Source organism: Pichia membranifaciens, assembly GCF_001661235.1.
Source record: "Pichia membranifaciens NRRL Y-2026 unplaced genomic scaffold PICMEscaffold_5, whole genome shotgun sequence".
Classification (NCBI taxonomy): Eukaryota; Fungi; Ascomycota; class Pichiomycetes; order Pichiales; family Pichiaceae; genus Pichia; species Pichia membranifaciens.
The window spans coordinates 1,018,259-1,036,376 of NW_017566986.1; the positions used below are offsets into that span (position 1 = coordinate 1,018,259).

General features: G+C 42.0%; 5 protein-coding genes across 5 annotated transcripts; 2 read left to right on the forward strand and 3 right to left on the reverse strand.

The window, feature by feature from the left end:
• Positions 1 to 12: 12 nt before the first annotated feature.
• Positions 13 to 8,908, forward strand: PICMEDRAFT_74098 (hypothetical protein; the record flags this gene model as incomplete). Its single annotated transcript, XM_019164678.1, has 3 exons — positions 13 to 45; positions 455 to 7,342; positions 7,697 to 8,908. The coding sequence occupies 3 exons, from the start codon at positions 13 to 15 to the stop codon at positions 8,906 to 8,908; spliced, it is 8,133 nt and encodes a 2,710-aa protein (XP_019016447.1).
• Positions 8,909 to 9,190: 282 nt separating this feature from the next.
• Positions 9,191 to 9,895, forward strand: PICMEDRAFT_36166 (hypothetical protein; the record flags this gene model as incomplete). Its single annotated transcript, XM_019162991.1, has 2 exons — positions 9,191 to 9,694; positions 9,743 to 9,895. The coding sequence occupies 2 exons, from the start codon at positions 9,191 to 9,193 to the stop codon at positions 9,893 to 9,895; spliced, it is 657 nt and encodes a 218-aa protein (XP_019016448.1).
• Positions 9,896 to 10,366: 471 nt separating this feature from the next.
• Positions 10,367 to 12,366, reverse strand: PICMEDRAFT_17798 (hypothetical protein). The gene has a single exon (XM_019161746.1). It carries the CDS (start codon positions 12,195 to 12,197, stop codon positions 10,467 to 10,469), a length of 1,731 nt encoding a protein of 576 aa, XP_019016449.1. The 5' UTR covers positions 12,198 to 12,366; the 3' UTR covers positions 10,367 to 10,466.
• An 89-nt stretch (positions 12,367 to 12,455) lies between these two features.
• On the reverse strand, positions 12,456 to 15,608 carry PICMEDRAFT_17799 (hypothetical protein). Its single transcript, XM_019161747.1, has one exon. It carries the CDS (start codon positions 15,323 to 15,325, stop codon positions 12,602 to 12,604), a length of 2,724 nt encoding a protein of 907 aa, XP_019016450.1. The 5' UTR covers positions 15,326 to 15,608; the 3' UTR covers positions 12,456 to 12,601.
• Positions 15,592 to 18,022, reverse strand: PICMEDRAFT_17800 (hypothetical protein). Its single transcript, XM_019161750.1, has 2 exons — positions 17,168 to 18,022; positions 15,592 to 16,709 (listed from the first exon to the last, which is right to left on the reverse strand). The coding sequence occupies exons 1-2, from the start codon at positions 17,969 to 17,971 to the stop codon at positions 15,909 to 15,911; spliced, it is 1,605 nt and encodes a 534-aa protein (XP_019016451.1). The 5' UTR covers positions 17,972 to 18,022; the 3' UTR covers positions 15,592 to 15,908.
• Between the last annotated feature and the right edge of the window lie 96 nt (positions 18,023 to 18,118).

An 18,118-nucleotide genomic window follows, 5' to 3' on the forward strand; every position in this document is an offset into this window, starting at 1 on the left:
TCTCTTGAACAAATGGCCCCTGATGATGACACGAAATCAACCCCTGTCCAGTAGCTTGACACGCCTCTCGAGGAGATGAAACAATCTCGCTTACGTCAGCGGAAAGTGACGTTTTTTTCTTTCCCTAGCTTTGCCACGGGCTGCGTAACCTTGGTCTTGCCGTCGCGGCGGCGTTTCCGTCGTCGCAATGGTGGGGGTCGTTGTTTTCTAGCACAGAAGGGAGCAGAAACGATGGCGACTACCAGATTCGCATCTGCGCATGAGTTGAGCCAGACAGGAGGTTGGAGCTGGCCCTGGCAAACCAACCATCCGCCGTCGCCCCGCCTTTCCTGTAACCACCACTAACATCAAGAGGACCTCCAGCACGCTCACCACATCCCTCCCCTATTTTCTATATACTTTTCCGCTATTCGTTCCACCAGCCAGAGGCCTGAATCAGCACTAATATTTACAGCTTCCTCCTTCACGTTACTACTTCGTTTTGACTTTTGTTAAAATCAGTAACAACAGAAAGGCGACTTCGCCTGATCCAATCAGCATCAATAACAGCGTGTCCACATCAACTACAACCACCACAACGTCACCCCTGTTCAAAACAAGCCCCCTATCGAAAGATTTGACCAGGGCCATACTATCTCAGCTTTCGATCCTAATAACAGAGCTAAACAAGGACAATTGTATCCAGATCATCCACCAGATACATACTATCCTCGACAAACACCAAGAAATCTTTCCTATTTTTCTCAGAAGATTAATCAACCAGATATCCACTGAAATAGTAGAGGACAAGAGCATCGACTACCAGCACTCTTACACTCACAAGGTCCTAAAACACGAGCTAAACTACCTCACACTAGTAGAATTAGAAAAAGTCTCGTTTATATCCCAGGCTTTACTAGTTCCAGAATCTCAGTTCCTGATCTTCACTCTTGACAAGTTTCTATCTTTCTTCAATTTAACCGAATTTCAATCCTTATTGATTTCCCTTTCTATTGAACAGTTCATTCTAAACAACCATCTAGAAGAGAAATACAGCTCTTTACTCGAAGATTTACCTACTATTTACGTTAAGCTTTCATCCGGCGTCGTCCAGTGGTTAGATTTATTAGAAAGTTCGAAATCCTCAACAAGAGACAATCTAGCGACATTCTTAAGACTTTTTCTAAGCTCAAAAGTTTTTTCTGCACCTCACAAATTCATTGTATTATCACATATCTCGGAAAGTTTCAAGAAAACAGGTACCGTTCCTGAAAAATTACCTTACCAGACCAAATTTGAAAAAGTCAACACAGTCATCAATCAATTCTTAGATACAGTGAAAAAGATGAATTATAAAGATTTAATATTGGAATTCTGCAACACAAAATCTTCCCCAGACAAACTACTATCAGATTTGCTGGCAATTCAACCTGAAAGTAATTTGACAGATTCGGTCGTAATCTTATTATCTGAAACGCTTTATCCAGGGTCCCAGAGAAGTACTATAGACAAAAGCAATGAACCAAGCACCGGCTCTTTACTTACTGCAACCAGCCTACCTGAGGCTACCGCTAGAGGTGCTAGGATGTTGCAGGTGATCAATAGAGTTAAAAGCCAAGTCGACTGGGATGCATCTTTCGATAAAATACTCCAGATGTTTGATTCAACAAGATACACAATCACTAATATATCATTGTCACAATTTTTTGCCTCCATACAAACCGATAATCTCATTGATAATTTCTTGAGCAAACTTTGTAAGTTCTCGAATGTTCAGCTTTTGACTCAGGTTTTTGTCCAGTTGAACAACCTGGATCCTAACGCAGGAGCAATCGATCTGTTCAGCCTCGAATTGACTCCAATTTTGCAGACGGAATCAAACGTGAGACATTTATTGCTGTATTACAAATATATTGTTATGCTTGAGATAAAAACAGTCGCTTTATTAAGCTTCTCAAGGCTAAATGATAATATCGTTTCTCAAATTTTTAACAAAGATTTGAGAGCTGCTTCAGAGTATATGATTTTAGCATGTTTACACCTTTTGCATGATAATCCAAATGGAGAGGAAAATGAGATCATCATAAACATCATGCAAAACTTCTTCATCAATTTGCTAGATATAAACTCCCCATATTTGAGTGCAATTTTTGCTTTATTCGAGGAGTATAATGCCAAGGAGTTTGGTAAGCTACTACTCAAATACTTGGAGTTAAGAAAGAACCAAGAATCAATACATAAAATTGCAAGTTTAACAGCTTCTTTCAAAGACGATACTGTCATCATTTCAATTTTGCAAAATTGCTCTGATTTCCAAGAGGGTTTTACAATCTCAGTTATCTTTTCTCAATATGGTTGGAAAAATTTCAAAGCATTCATTGATAAACAACTGGAGCTAAATGCGAATTTAGTATCAGCTACGATTGTCGACTATCTGGAGAAACAAGCTAGAGTCGAATATGAAAATGCACAACAAGGTAAAAGAGCCCTTAAATCTCTGAATCTTGAAACAGTTTACTTCTTACTAACTACCTTGTCATCGGAGCAATTACCAAAAGAGTTGTTTGAGAAGTTGAGAAACTTGCAAACTTTGTGTTTACAAGCTTATCCAAGATTAATCAATTTCGGGCAAGGCCACGATGCCGCTATTTTGATGAATAGTTCCACCAACACTTTCTCAGTCGGCGTGGAAAAGGAGATGAAGTTATACTACCAGAAAATGTATAAGAAGGAAATAGAAATTAAAGACGTTGTTCACATGCTTCAAAGGTTGAAAAACTCAGATAACCCTCATGACCAAGATGTTTTTGCATGCATGATCCATTCTTTATTAGATGAATACAGATTTTTCCCCGAATACCCTGTTGATGCATTAGCAACTACTTCAGTATTATTCGGTAACACAATTGTTTCAAAACTACTTGAAGGTTCTGCGCTCTCTATTGCGTTGCGTTATATTTTAGAATCGGCCAGAGAACCGGCTCAAAGCAAAATGTTCAAGTTTGCCATTCAGGCATTGTATTCATTCATGAAGAGACTTCCTGAATTTCCAAAATTCTGTTCAATGCTTTGCGAAATTCCAGCATTAAAAAGTCAACCTGAATTGCTTGACGTATGTCAAAATATTGCATCAGGTAAAATTGTGCCCGCAGCAAGTGACTCTCCACAGGTGTCAGACAAGAATTTGAAAAATAATGCTCTAGATGATGATCCAGTATTGGTCTCAAAGTACGTTTCCATTGCTATTCCGGAGTTAACTTATGGCATTGTAACTCAGGAGCTTCCACCTAATGAGGTTTCTGACCGGTTGTTGTTTATGGTTAATAATGCCAGTGTAACCAACGTGGAATCTAGAGTTAATGAGATGAAGGGCTTATTGCAACCTAACCACTATAAGTGGTTTGCTAGATATCTTGTTAACCAAAGGGCAAAATTGGAACTCAACAATCAGGAACTTTATGCTGCTATTGTTGAAAAACTTAACGCTCATGATTTCTATACCTATGTGTTGATAGTGACAATCCGACAAATTGTGTCACTATTGAACAAAACATATAGCGACCCTTCTTCATCTGTGTCTGATTTGACTTCCACTGAAAAAACTCATCTGAAAAACTTGGGAGCGTGGTTGGGTAGAATCTCATTATCAAATGATCATCCAATTTTACGTAAAGATATTGCTTTTAAGTCCTTGTTAGTAGAAGGTTATGATCAAAGAAAACTTGAATACATTGCTCCTTTTGTTTGCAAAGTTTTGGATCACACGAAAAACTCAACTGTTTTCAAATACCCAAATCCATGGTTATTGGGCATATTACAAGTTTTAAAGGAATTGTATGACGTTGCAGACTTGAAATTGACATTAAAGTTTGAAATTGAGGTTTTGTGCAATGACTTGAATATTAAGTTGGATGACATTGAGGCTTCCACTGTAATCAGAGCTCATCAACCTGGTGCTTTGGAAAACTTGGTCAATTCGCAAAAGATTCTTGTGAACATGGCTAAGATGGCACTAAATGAAAAGAAAGGAATCCCTCCTATTACTCCAACTGTTGAAATGGCAAATCTTGGAAACGCTCTGTTGCAGAGACAACAACAGCAGCAACAATCAGCTTTACAACAGGTGCAGCAACAACGTCTTCTCAATCGTAATGGTCTGCAAAATTCTCCAGCTATAGCCAATATAGCTCCTTTGGCACAGCAGGCTGCAATATTGAATGCACAACAGCAACAACAGCAACAGCAACAACAACAACAGCAGCAACAGCAACAACAGCAACAACAATCTTCTCAGGCTTTTGAGAACCTGATTGGAAATACCATTTTCATAACACATCCTGCATTGAAACGTATTTTGCAATTGTCTATCACGAAAGCAGTGAAAGATCTTTTGCCACCTTTAGTCCATAGAACAAACACTGTTTGTCTTGTCACGACCAAGACCTTGATACAGAAAGATTTTGCTTTTGAAGTAGATGATTTTAAGATCAGGAAGGCTTACATCAATACCGTAAGATATTTTGCGGAATATTTGATTTTAGCCTCTTCTACTGATTTAATTCGAGATACCATTCAAACCAATGTTCAACAGTACTTACAGACGTACATGAACTCTCTTAACACACCAGTTGATACTTCATTTGTTGAACAAATACCAGTTGCAGTCAACGACAATTTGCAATTGGCACTTTCGATTATCCAAAAAGCGGCAGTTGAAAAGGCAGTCCATGATCTTGATGATGCAATGCTTCCAGCTATTGCTTTGCGTAGACAATTCAAATCAACGTCTTCAAATCAATTGTTCTGTGATACGCAAAATGCCTCCAAATACGCTATGACTTTACCTGAGCCATTAGGTATTAAGCCGGGCGGTATTTCACATGAGCAGTACCGTATATATGACGAATTTGGTAAGGCGAGAGGAGCTGGAGTTTCTGGCCAACCGGAAGGTTTACCTGCAAGCAATTTCAATAACGAAAACCCACTTGCTGGAGGAGCAGCTCCAGACGTTAAGCAAAGGCTCTTACAACAACAATTGTTATTGCAGCAGCAACAACAAGCGCAACAGGCACAACAGGCGCAGGCACAACAAGCTAAGCTACCAGCCCAAGTGCCTGGTACTATTTTAGAGCAATCAATGAATTTCATTAATCAACATTTGGAGACTATCATAAAGACCATTAACTCTATTGACAACAAAAATATAAGGCTCTCAGATAATCTTCCTGAAACAGAACCTATAAAGTCCTTGTTAGTCGAAGTAATCCAAGCTTTGACAAGATTGGGCCAACAAGAACTTTACATGAAATATGCTCAAATAGCTCTTAACACGCTATTCGGAGTCGCTGGGCCATCCCAATTACTGATTGATTCTTTTGTTTTCATGTTAGGGAATATCTGTGATGTTTCATCTTTTGTCGTTAGATTTATTACTGCATGGTTATTCAATTCTGATGATGAACGTAAGTTAGATGTCAAGGTACTAACCACTTTCGTCCTGGAAGGCTTTATTTCTCTCAACGATCTATCATACTCTCTATGCAAACGTATCGAAGCAAACAAAGACCAAAAAGTTATTTCGTTCACCTGCGATTTAATTGAGGAATTGGTTTTTGGTGAACAACCTATTGCTTTGAGATCTGATTTTGTAAGAGTCATCGAATTGTTAGGCAGTGCAGATGAAACCATCCAAAGTATGAGTAAAGTTAAAGAGTTATTCGAGAAGTTGGCAAGCCCAGAGGGAGATGCACTTTCCAGGTTAAAAAACGGTATTCTGAAGACATCCGATGTCAAAGATTACATGGCTTACATGTTTTCTGAATGGGTTAAGCTGTATAAATTTTCAAGTGGCTCCGATTTACAAATTGCATTCATTGAACAGTTGGTCGGGTCAGGTATTATCAATAAGCCTGAGCTTTTCACTCAATTTTTTACTGTTGCAACCGAGATCGCCGTTGTTTCTTTTGTGAAAGAGAATGACAATTTCAAGAAATCATCGATTGAAACATATACAGCTGTTGACTCATTAGCCAAACTAGTCGTGACATTAATGATGATTCAAAGCGACAATGCTGGTGATAATCAAGTGAAGATTGCTTTCTTGTCCAAATTCTGTTCGGCATTTTTATTAGCATTTGCGAATGATCATGAAACCAACAAGGCCTCTTTCAATGAGCGTCCATACTTTAGATTCTTCTCCACATTAATTTGCGAGCTTTCAACATTGAAACAAAACAAATATGCTCCATTCGCTTCTTCTGTTGGAGAGGTAGAATCTCAAAATAGACTATTTGTCCAAATCTATCAATTATTGGCAGATGTTTTCTTGTGTTTACAGCCTGCAGCATTCCCCGGATTCACATACGCATGGATTTGTTTGATTTCTCATCGTATGTTCATGCCAACGATGCTCGAACTCGATGATGGGGAAAACTCATGCAGCGAGAAGTTCTCTCTTCTATTAGTTGCGTTGTTGAGATTTCAGAGTGGGTACGTGAAGGGTAAGAATATTCCTGAATCCATTACTGTCATTTACAAAGGTACCTTGAGAATTATGTTAGTATTGCTGCATGATTTCCCAGAGTTCTTGACTCAATGGTTCAACCCATTGATTTGCGCTACTTCTTTGACTTTCATCCAATTGCGCAATATTATTTTGTCGGCCGTTCCATTTGACATGGTTATCCCAGATCCATTCCAGCAAGGGTTGAAGGTCGACAGATTGCCGGAAATAAGCACTGCACCTATCGTTTCGTCTGACCCAAGTCAGCTGTTACTGAAAAAGAATATCAAGAAGACTGTCGACAATTACCTGAGAATCCCTTCAAACTCGTTGTTGAGACAGATATTACTTGTATTGGAGTTGAGTGAACCTGTAAGCGAAGGTGGGATAGGTTTCAGAAAAGTGAAGTATGACATCCCATTAATCAACTCGTTAGTCTTGTACACGGGTATTTCGTATGTTGATGAGAGGCCAAAGAACAGTTTGAACTTCAATTCCAAGTCTTCGCAGGTTTCGTTATTGACCTCGCTGATGCAAGAGGGAGACGTGGAGTTGCAATTTTTGTTGCTGCAAGCTATTTCTAACAACCTTAGATATCCGAATGCACATACTCATTGGTTCAGTTGCGTCGTCCTCAACTTCTTCAGTTCGAAGACATTATGGGCTGAAAAGAAACAAGACGTGCAGCAGTTGATCACGAGGGTGTTGTTGGAGAGGATCATCTGCAACAAACCACATCCGTGGGGATTGTTGGTTACCTTCATTGAATTGTTAAAAAACAAGGACTACGAATTTTCCAGCTTGTCATTTACCAAGCTTTCACCGGAAATCGAAAAGTTGCTCACCACGTTGATCACCCATGTACGGGGCTCTTCCTCCAACTCCGGAACCGTAGCAGCCACCCCAATTGCCGCTGAAAACAGTACATGAACCTCGTGTTTGTTTAGGCTTGCACTTCAGGTAATGCAAGCCAAAGCAGCTGTTCATATTTATTAATAATTATGTATCCATTTTTTATATTCAAACATACCTGTAGTTTACCTAGGAAAAAAGCCGAGATGACAATTTCATGCTCTTGAGCGGGGCGTGTTTTGCTTTTTGCATGAGAAAACGAGAAACTTTGGTGACACTGTATAACACACCGTTTGCAGGCTTTGACGGCAGTGGATAGGAACTAGTTTGTCGGAGAATTGTCGACAGATCAGCACAGCACAGTTGGACAGCACAAAGATGTTCAGCAGGATACGTAACCGGTTCAAAAGAGCTTCTGATGACGACGACGTGGACGACGACTCGGAATTCCGTGAAAGAGTGGCGAGGAAGATCCACTCAAGGAGACCGCCCAACACTGCATTCAGACAGCAGAGATTGAAGTCTTGGCAGCCAGTTTTGACAGCCAAGGTAGTTCTTCCCCTTCTTTTGGTGGTGGCGGTGATTTTCCTTCCGATTGGGATCGGAATATTTCTCACGACGTACCGGGTGCAGCTCGTGCAAATCAACTACAGCAACTGCGATACGCTGGCCTCGTCGGACCTTAGTGACATCGCTAGCCGCAACTACCACTACCATTTTAAGGGAACAAAGAAGTCATCGGCACAGTGGTCCTACGATGGGGACTCGAAGGTGTGCACCGTGCAGTTTGAGATTCCCGAAGACATCAAGGGGAACCTTTTTATGTATTACAAGCTGACTAACTTCTACCAAAACCACAGAAAATACGTCGAGTCGTATGACTGGAACCAGCTGCGAGGAGAGGCGGTGTCGTGGGATGACCTTTCGGACAAATGCGAGCCTATGCGGTATCGGGACAACAAGATCATCTATCCTGCGGGCTTGGTAGCCAACTCGCTCTTCAACGATACCTTCTCGGACCTCGTGAACGTCGACGATCCATCCAGGAACTACAGCTTCTCTCACCAGGGAATCGCATGGAAGTCCGATCTCGGAATATACAAGACCAGTCAGTACAACGTTTCCGAAATCGTTCCACCCATCAACTGGCTCGAGCGGTATCCCTCAGGCTACACCGCGGACGATCTCGCCGAGATCTCCAGCAACGAGCACCTCATGAACTGGATGAAGACAGCGGCTCTTCCAAGTTTCATGAAGCTATACGGACAGAACAAGGAGAAAGACAACGTGCTACATGCGGGGAAGTACCAGGTCAAAATCGGAATGAGGTACCCCGTCACCATCTTCGGCGGCACGAAGACGCTGATTGTCACCACCTCGAGTGTCGTTGGCGGCAGGCACATGGGTCTAGGCATTTGCTACCTCGTTGCTGGCGGCCTCTCGGTTCTGTTCATGATCGTCTTCCTTGTCAAGCAGCTCTTGACCAGAAACAGACGGGAGCATGCGTTTTTGGACAGCTTGAACGACGGCCATCCGTTGAACAGCGAGTCTGGTGGCTTGAGGCAGGTCCTATAATGTAGCGTACTGTGTATGAGAGCACCCGAGCAGATCGGATAAATGATACAATACATAACATTGTAAACGCAGCTGCCGTGGCAGCGAGCCCGAAGGGGAAGTGAGAAGACGGGGCGGTGCGTCGGGGGAGCTTTGTTTGGGGGAGAGAGGTAGGGGTCGGCGGGAGGTCAAGCGATCAAAGTGGGTCACCTGGATGGGTGGACAGGTGATCAGAGAAGGGCTTTGGGTCGGGAGAGGAGGATCAGACTCGACACAGAGACACAGAGACATAGCACGGAAACGATGAGCAGGGCCAAGAGAATTGCCAAGGAGCTTGAAGACGTGAGAAAGGACAGATTGTCTGGGGTGACGTTAGAGATGGCGGAAGACGGTGATCTTTCACACCTCAAGGGCACGTTTGTAGGGCCCCCGGGCACCCCCTACGAGGGAGGTCTCTTTGAGGTGGACATCAAGATCCCGGAAGAGTACCCGTTCAAGCCGCCGATCATGAAGTTCGACACGAGGGTTTTCCATCCGAATATCTCGTCGCAGACGGGGGCAATCTGTTTGGATATCTTGAAGGACGCTTGGACACCAATCTTGACGTTGAAGAGCTCACTGATCTCGTTGCAGAGCCTGCTTCAGAGTCCGGAGCCCACCGATCCACAGGATGCGCAGGTGGCCAAGTTATACTTGACCGATCCAAAGAAGTTTTCAGAAACAGCCGCTAATTGGACCAAGATCTATGCTCCCAACGACAACTACAAGCCAACCGGGAAAACAGACTACACCGATTTCACGAAGCTTGTAGAGAGCCAGCAGCTCGTTCAGGGCGACATTGACGAGTGCGAGAAGTACGGGATCAACAAGAACACTGTCAGGATTTTCGAGGACATGGGCTTTCCTAAAGACAAGATCATATTCGCCTTGAGGAAACTAAACTTGAAGTCCGTCAGAGTGGACGACGACGCTACGCAGCAGAAGGTTCTTGACGAAATTCTCAGCTAGCTAGCGTTTCGCATTCGTAGCTAGACATATATACTTGCGTATAGATGTACAAAGCTCCCGCCGGTTGTATGTAAGATATAATACATGGTGCATGATCTAATCAACAAAAGCAAATTTGAACAAGAAGAGAAGCTTTTTCGTTATACTATATTACATTACATTCAATTTATTCACGCTATAGAAATGTATATGCAAAGGTTGAAACAATGAATGAAATGATCAGTTTATAGCGATAGCTATCGAAGTAAACACGCTATTAGGATATTGAATAGTTAAAATTAAGGGGATGAAGAGCTTTTGGTTTTGAATTATAAAAAGAGATATCAAAGATATATGAATATTGTAAGGAAACATTCTATGCTTGCTCTGAGAACCTTTCATGTGTGATATACAATGCTATTTCACTTGCTTTTTTTGATTTTTTCTAGTTTTTGTCAATTTTTTCTATTTTTTTCTAGTTTTTTTCTTTTTGTTTGATATTTCTATATTTTTTTATAGTTTTGGTCTGGTTTGCAAATGCATCATCCTTTTAGTTCTAAATGATATACAATTGGACCCAGCCGTAGTCCTCTCAATTTCTCTTGTTGGCATTTTTGAAGGTGCTCGACCTTTTTTTGCCATTGGTTTTTTTCTCCCTTTTGTCTATACCGAACTGGGTCTCACCTTGGATAATCTTACCCAAAGCCAATGCTCTAGCTTGCTCTTCTTGAGAATTAAATCCCACAATTGCTGTATTGTTCTTATTTATTGTAACAATAGTAAAGTGTTTAAACTTATTGCTTGAAAATGCAGATTTTAAGTCAATTTCATCAACAGGAACAGCACTGTTTTTGAAGTTCACGTAAATTTCATACAGCTGCGGTCTGTTGAGTTGATTGGCATTCCCAGAAGTAGATGCAGAAGAAGTGACAGTAGAAGATGATGCTGCAGAGCTGGATAGTTGAGTGGATGCTGATTTTGGCGAAGGCTGAGAATGCGACTGTTGCGCCACAGTTTGTGACTGAGACAGTAGAGGAGATGCAGGTTTATTAGTGATTTTGAGTGCACTTGCCCAAGTACTGCTTGCTGAAGATGCCGGTTGAGATGCTGCTGGTGCCTTTGCCTCTTGCGCTGGTGCTGCTGGTGATGATGATGATGATGACGATGATGCTTTTTGCTTTACCGAAGGGGCTGAAGAAGGTGGCGGCGTTGGAGATGCAGAATGTAATTTTGAGGCCTCTGTAGAAGGTTTGTTAGATTTGATTGTAGTGGTGCTTAGAGGAGTGTTGGAGGATACTGGTGTAGGATTTTTGTTTTCTGTAGAAATTTGTTGAGGATGAGTTTGGTTTTCAGCTCCTCCAGCTGCTTGTGTACCATTCTGGGCTGGAATTTTAGTAGAATTGGTGGTTAAATCTTTCTTACCTGGTTCAGAAGATGTAGTGGCGGTAGGGTTGACACCATTTGATTTATTGGTTTCGGCCGATCTCGTAAGCGTGTTGACGGATGTTGCTGTTGTCGATGAGGATGGTATTTCTGATGATGATGAAGATGGGATTGTGATAGGCTGGGACGTTGGAGTAGACTTCTTCTGTTCTGTGGTGTTATTTGCAGTAGCCAACGAGGATGGCGAGGATGGAGATGACGACGTTGGGATGGTGTTTTTGGTATATTTCTTGCTGTCAGAGCTTGTTCCATTTTCTGCACCGTTGAAGCCGTTGTTAAGTTTAGATGTGGGTGGCGTTTCAACAACCTCTTGTTGAATTTGTTCTCTTGACTCCGTTGGCTTCTCCTCTACAGACTTCTGGAAAGCATCTGCCGAATGTGAGTCCTGTGAAACAGAAGTAGACACACCGTTCAACTCAACGTTCATGTAGTCAGAATCCGGTATAAAAGTGAGTATATCGCTTCTTATATCGTAGTTATCCTTCGATGGATGGGGTTGAAGTATGAATGTTTGGGTAAATAGTCTGGTTGGTGAGATCACACTTTCAATTTCGTAATCCTCCCTGAGAAGCAGTTCACCCACAACGTTCGTCACAAGCGAGTTGTCTGAATTATGGATTGTATTGACGGTTAATATTACAAGTTTTGCGCCTGAGAGACTTGGAAGCGATTTCCAGTACTTCTTTATATTGTCGAAATCATGATAATTGGTTGATATGGCCTTGAACGGGTCTGACGTGTGATCCATATGTTTCAACACGGCATCCGGAGCGTACAACTGATAGAGTTTTGAGCAGTCAGAGCTCAACTTGCTGTAGTAGTATTTTATAAAGTCATTGGTGATATGATTAGGGTCTTTCTCGTAATCTGCAAGAGTCATTTTTTCATGTGGGGGTGTTACTATTCAATCTATTTTCTTCACGATTGCGTCGCTCTATGTGCCTCTATCTGTGGTTTTTTCTTCGTTTCTGTGCCAGGTGCTTTTATGGTCGTGACTGTCTTTGTATTACAACGAGATCGGCTCGGGGTGTTGCGATCAACCCTGATCCACACACTTGCGGAGGTTACAGAACACCACCCACCTCCTCTTGCCACTCAGAAACTTCCTCGTCTCGAAAAATCGAGGAGCGCTCCTCTTGCTGGCACGGGCAGCGGGGTGGCAGAACAAGAATGAACCAGATCAAAGTGAAGAAGGTTACAAGGTGACAAAGGTTACAAGGTGAAAATGTGATTGCCACAAAGGTGGATCAGTTATACACGAGTCTAAAATAAAAAGGGGAGGTTTCAACGGTTCACAAACATCATTCTAGGAGAAACCATGCTTTTGGCGTCTCCGTTGAGACCGCCAGGTTGACCATTATTGGCCCCAGTGATGCCATTTTGGACATTGACCATGCTATTCATGTTATTCATGTTCGACATGTTGTTCATGTTGTTCATGTTGTTCATGCTTCCCATGTTGTTCATGCCATTCACGCCAGCAATGTTCATGTTCATATTATTGAGGTTGTTCATGCCGTTCATGTTCATATTGTTCATATTGTTCATGCCGTTCATGTTGTTCATACCATTCATGCTGTTGATGCCGCTCATGTTGCTCATGTTGTCCATGTTGTTCATGTTGTTCATGTTGTTCATGTTGTTCATGTTGTTCATGTTGCTCATGTTGTTCATGTTATTCATGTTGTTCATCCCGTTCATCCCGTTCAAAGCATTCAAGGTATTCATAGTATTCATATTGTTCATGCTGTTCATGTTACTCATGTTGTTCATGTTGTTCATGCCATTCACATTATTGATGCCGTTCATACCATTAATACCATTAATACCGCTCATACCGTTCATTCCATTCATGCCGCTCATGTTAGCCATGTTCATGCCATTTATGTGCATCCCATTGATCCCACTATTGATATTGTTAGGACCGTTGATGCCATTGGAATTGATTCCATTCATATTCATGCCCCCACCAGCCATATTACTCATATTGATATTATTCAGATTGTTCATATTGTTGATGTTATTCACATTCATGTTGTTCATATTAGAAAAGTACTGCTGGTTTGGATTGACTCCTGTATTTGCACTTGGAAGTTGACCCTGTTTGGCGGCCTGCCTTTGGAGGTCATTTTGACCTTGATTCTGTGATGCCTGTGAATTGCTATTTCTCGAAAGTAGGTGCTGGGCTTGAAGATGTGGTACCTGGTTCACGTTTGCATTAGACGTCGATTCAGTAGCTTGATTTCCATTGCTTGTAGTTGTATTAACAGTGGCAGTGGAGGTAGGAGTATTTGTAGAATTGTGTTGCTGTTGTTGTTGGAACAGCAGTTGTAAAGGCTGTAACATCGGTTGACCTGGCTGTTGTTGTGATTGGGTGGAATCATGATTCAATTCGCCATCCATCGTAATTGCTTGGCCTTGGCCATCTAATGATGAGGATTGGTTGGCTGTTGCTGCACCGACCAGATTATTTGAAAGCGCATGCTTCTTGAAAGTACCATCATCATTCAAACCGAATATTTGGTTCTTCAATTCCTCAAATTCGGCAAGATTGCTTAATCTCTTTAGTTCCCAAAAGCAAAGGTAAGTTAGTAACGACTGGCCTCCAACTTGAGTCAAGTTGCTCATATTAAGTAATCTATTAAACCCTAAATCATCACCCAAACTTTCTAATGTAACGCCATTTTTATAACTTCCAATGGAGTTCAAGCTTGAGATTAGTTTGATGTCATAAAAGTTAGAGAAGTATTTTACCATGATATTGTCGAACTCAGTTTCACTTGACGACATCTCTTTATTGATCATCAGAGAGATCAAAAACCCAAAATCGTAGCCTGCGTGGAAACTAACCCATGTGACATTATCCAAAAGACATAATCCACTGTCGATTAAGGATTGTGCAAACTCAAACCTGTCAATTCCACTCTTTTTCAGTTTGTCAAAATTCACACCTGTGTTTGTTAGCAGTTCAATAGATTCTTTGTTGAACATTTCTTTCTCGAGGTCGAAAGTAAAATTGAACTGCCATGTTGAAGGAACATCCTCCGGTCTCTTACCATCTTTATCACACAAGGTGATACCAATTTGTATCAAATTTAGTAGGTCTGCATTGGATCTCATAGTTTGATAGTGGTAATCTTTTGTTGATCTGAATGATCCTATTGGTCTAGCAATTATTCCTGCAAATTCAGTTGATAGGAAAATATGGTTATATCTCTCTGCAAGCTGTCTAATAACAACAAGCTCACTTTCCAGATTGTCTTTCCAAACTTCTCTGACCATCATTTGATACTGATATCTCTGTAATAACTGAAGAGAGTTAGAGTCCTCTTGCTGTGATAGGCTCGGTGGAGTGGATGTATTTGCTTGTTGTTGCTGCTGTTGGAATTGTTGTAGTTGTGGTAATGACAAGATTTTCTGAGCTTGGTTAGTTACATTAGGGTCAACCGAGTTGAGATTGAGATTAGGATTTGTATTAGGAGTCAAAGCCGGTTGATTCACATTCTGTGCCGCACCAACAACAGAGTTTTGATTCTGGCCGGGAACTTGGCCCTGAGCTTGCAATCTTCTGGCGGTCAAGAGCTCTTGTTGTTGGAGTTGGAGCTGTTGAAAAAGTTGCTGCGAATGTTGTAAGTTCGAAGGTTGAGCCTGGGATTGGGCCTGTGCTTGTAATTGCGATTGTGCTTGTGCTTGTGATTGGGGCTGGGCTTGAGACTGCTGAGACTGCGCCGCCTGTTGGGTTGATTGTTGGAGAGCCGCCAGAGCTTGTTGCTGCAAACTTCTATTTTGGAGCTGTGGAGAAAGCAACATCGACAGTGGTATCTGCTGATTTGCAGGCGTGTTCCCTTTCTGAACCTGGTTGGAGTTCCCACTACTATTACCGCTATTGTTATTGCTGTTCGTGCTGTTCTGGCTTTCCTGCTGCTGTTGCTGCTGCTGTAGCAGTGATAACAATCGTAGTTGCTGCTGTTGTTGCGCCGACAGGGTATGTTGGGGTTGGCCTTGCATACTGATTTGTTTTTGCAGCTGTTTCACGCCCTGCTGTCTCCCCTACCTTGTTTGTGATCTCTCTATGCTGTCCTTGTCGTCCAACGCTCATTTATTCCCGTCCAATTTCCTCACCTTCTCCCTGCTTTCGCCCTTAACACAGAAAGCACCTATTACGTTACGTAAGCATAGGATCACAGAATCTAAGGGCTTGGGCAAAGGCATTAGACGAATCCAGTTGCAATACCTTTGTGATAGCAGAATAATCAGGCTTAAGGACAGGTGAATTGCTGTTAGACCATTGCTGAACCACAGTGTTTCCTGAAAATGACCAATTCCGGTCTTTGCAACACTTTGGCTGGGTCAATCGATCAAAAAAAGCATCTGTGATCTTCAAGCCAAGATAGGAGATAACGATAGAGGGTAGGTTCATATGCGTCGAAAGAATGGGTTAATTGATACTGTAAATATGAAAGAGATAATTTACATGTTATAATATAGATAAGATTAGCAAAACAGAACGGCAAAGGTTGAACATTGCGAATGTAGCGGCGACAGAAGTGAAAATGAAGTGAAAGAGAGGTGGAATGGGGTCGGACCTAGATCACACCTTGGCCTTCTTAGTCGGACGTTCCTCTTCCTTGGCGTCCTCGGCCTCTTCTGAAGCTGAACCTTCAGCCTTTTCGAGATCCTCAACTTCATCGTTGTATTCTTCTTGTTCAGCCGCCAATGCAGCTGCTTCCCTTTCGGCTCTCTTTCTCTTGTGGTGGGCCTTCTTGTCATCGCCTGTTCTGACTTCAGTATCCTCAGGAGGAGGAACAAACCAAGGGATCTTTCCACGGTTAAAGTCCTGAATGACCTGTCTTGCAACACCAGTCTCGTCTGGTTCGGCACCGCGAAGGAGCTTACCTGTCTTTCTGGCTAAGATTTCTATGAAGTCCTCGGAGTCCTTCCAACCGCTTATCTCGTACGTTCTCTCCAAATGCTTCCTCTGGCACTTGGCTAGTAGGTCGGGTATGTACTGTTCTGGGTGGGAAACATGTTCGACTCTGACCACACCTCTGAATAAAATATCGGACTGCGAGTCCTTAGTTGACGGTGGAACAATACCTGGACAGTCAATCAAAAAGATTCTTTTCATCAATGTGATGTACTGCCAGACCTTTGTTTCACCAGGAATTGGAGCGACCTGGCAGACCTTCTTACGTCTCAAAGTGTTGATGATACTGGACTTACCAGTGTTTGGATATCCAATGAACCCAACGGAAATTTGCTTTCTGTCCTTGTGAAGAACTGAGAATTGTCGAAGTAACTGGATTAATGAACCCTTACCAAAGGAGTTGGTAATCGAGGCGTGGAACGCCAATGTTGGGTAATCTTTGGATAAATGTTTAACCCAGGCAGCCTTTACGGAAAAAAGAGAAAACAATAAATGGAAATTTGATGTTAGTATTGGTTACTTGGATATTGGTCAGTGGACATTGATCTCCAGTCAAAACAGTTCACTCATTATCTTAAAGTTAAAATTTTGGGTGTGTGATTTCTTACTACGAACAAAGAGATGGTAGAAATTTTCCAAAAGAAAACACTGCTCTAGGTTCAACTCATAGATTTCACGATGCGTCTAGGATGACGTCTCAAAACGAGGCATCAGTGGCCAAAAGAACCCAAAACGGGAAGATGGCCGGGCGACGATCTTGCTCTTCCAAAGATGTAACAGACAGACTATATATAGAGGAGTGACATAATAAGACGTCACTCAATAGAATATCCTGACAAAATCTTTGGGACTAATGAATAAAACTGTTCCTTCATGGGAAAAAAAATGTTAGCAACTTGTGAATATTTCATTGTGATACTTACGGCAACCCACGTTGGGACTAAATCACACTTGTTCAATACATAGATCAAATGCTTGTGAGGACATTCCTTTTGGACATATTGTTCAACTGAAGTACACCTTGTTCCTAATGGATCTCTTGCATCCAACACATGGATAATGACATCGGAAGAGTCAATGACCTTGTACAACTCATTCCAGATTCTCTTCGACTGACCCTTGGAGAAAATGTATTCTTTGGCTTCGGCCGTGTAGTCGTCGGTGTCCACTCCGCCCATCAACCCGAGAGTTGGTTTCAATATCTGCTCCTCTTCGAATTTCTCATTATCCTTGCTGGTGATATCAGCCAATTCTTCTAACGAGGATGCTGCAATGTTGGATTTCTTTCTCTGGGCCTTAGGACCAAACGTACTAGCGTAAGTCTCAGTTTCTAAGATTTTTGCACTAGGAGATTCGGTGGCATCCTTTTCGTCTAGCAAAGACATTGGCAACTTATTTCTCTTCAAAAGCACAGAGTAAGTGTCGTGTTGTTTGTCGGCCATTGCATCTCTAAAGTGAGACAATGCATCTTGAGCAATGACTCTGGTGTTTCCAAACCACCTTCTGTTTGGATCAACTCTGGCGGTAGGTGTTTTCGTGTCTTGTAAATAGGCAGCTTTTATGACCTCACCTTTAGCATTACGGACTGCACCTCCGGATTTATACATGTTCAGATGTTTGACCTTCTTTGCATCTCTGTAGAAATTCTCACCCTTGACACGGAGGTTACCATCTCTGAGATCCCCCTGTCTTTGACGACGTGCCTTCTCTGTCTTTCCGGTAGCCATTGCAGTTCAAGTCAATGCTGGTTTCAACGCAATTTACCGAGGTATATGTTCAGACATCAACAAGTAGAAGGAAGATGATATAAATTGAAAGAAAAAAATTTTCAGTTATCACAAAAAAAAAATTCAAAAAAAAAGCAGGGAAAAAAA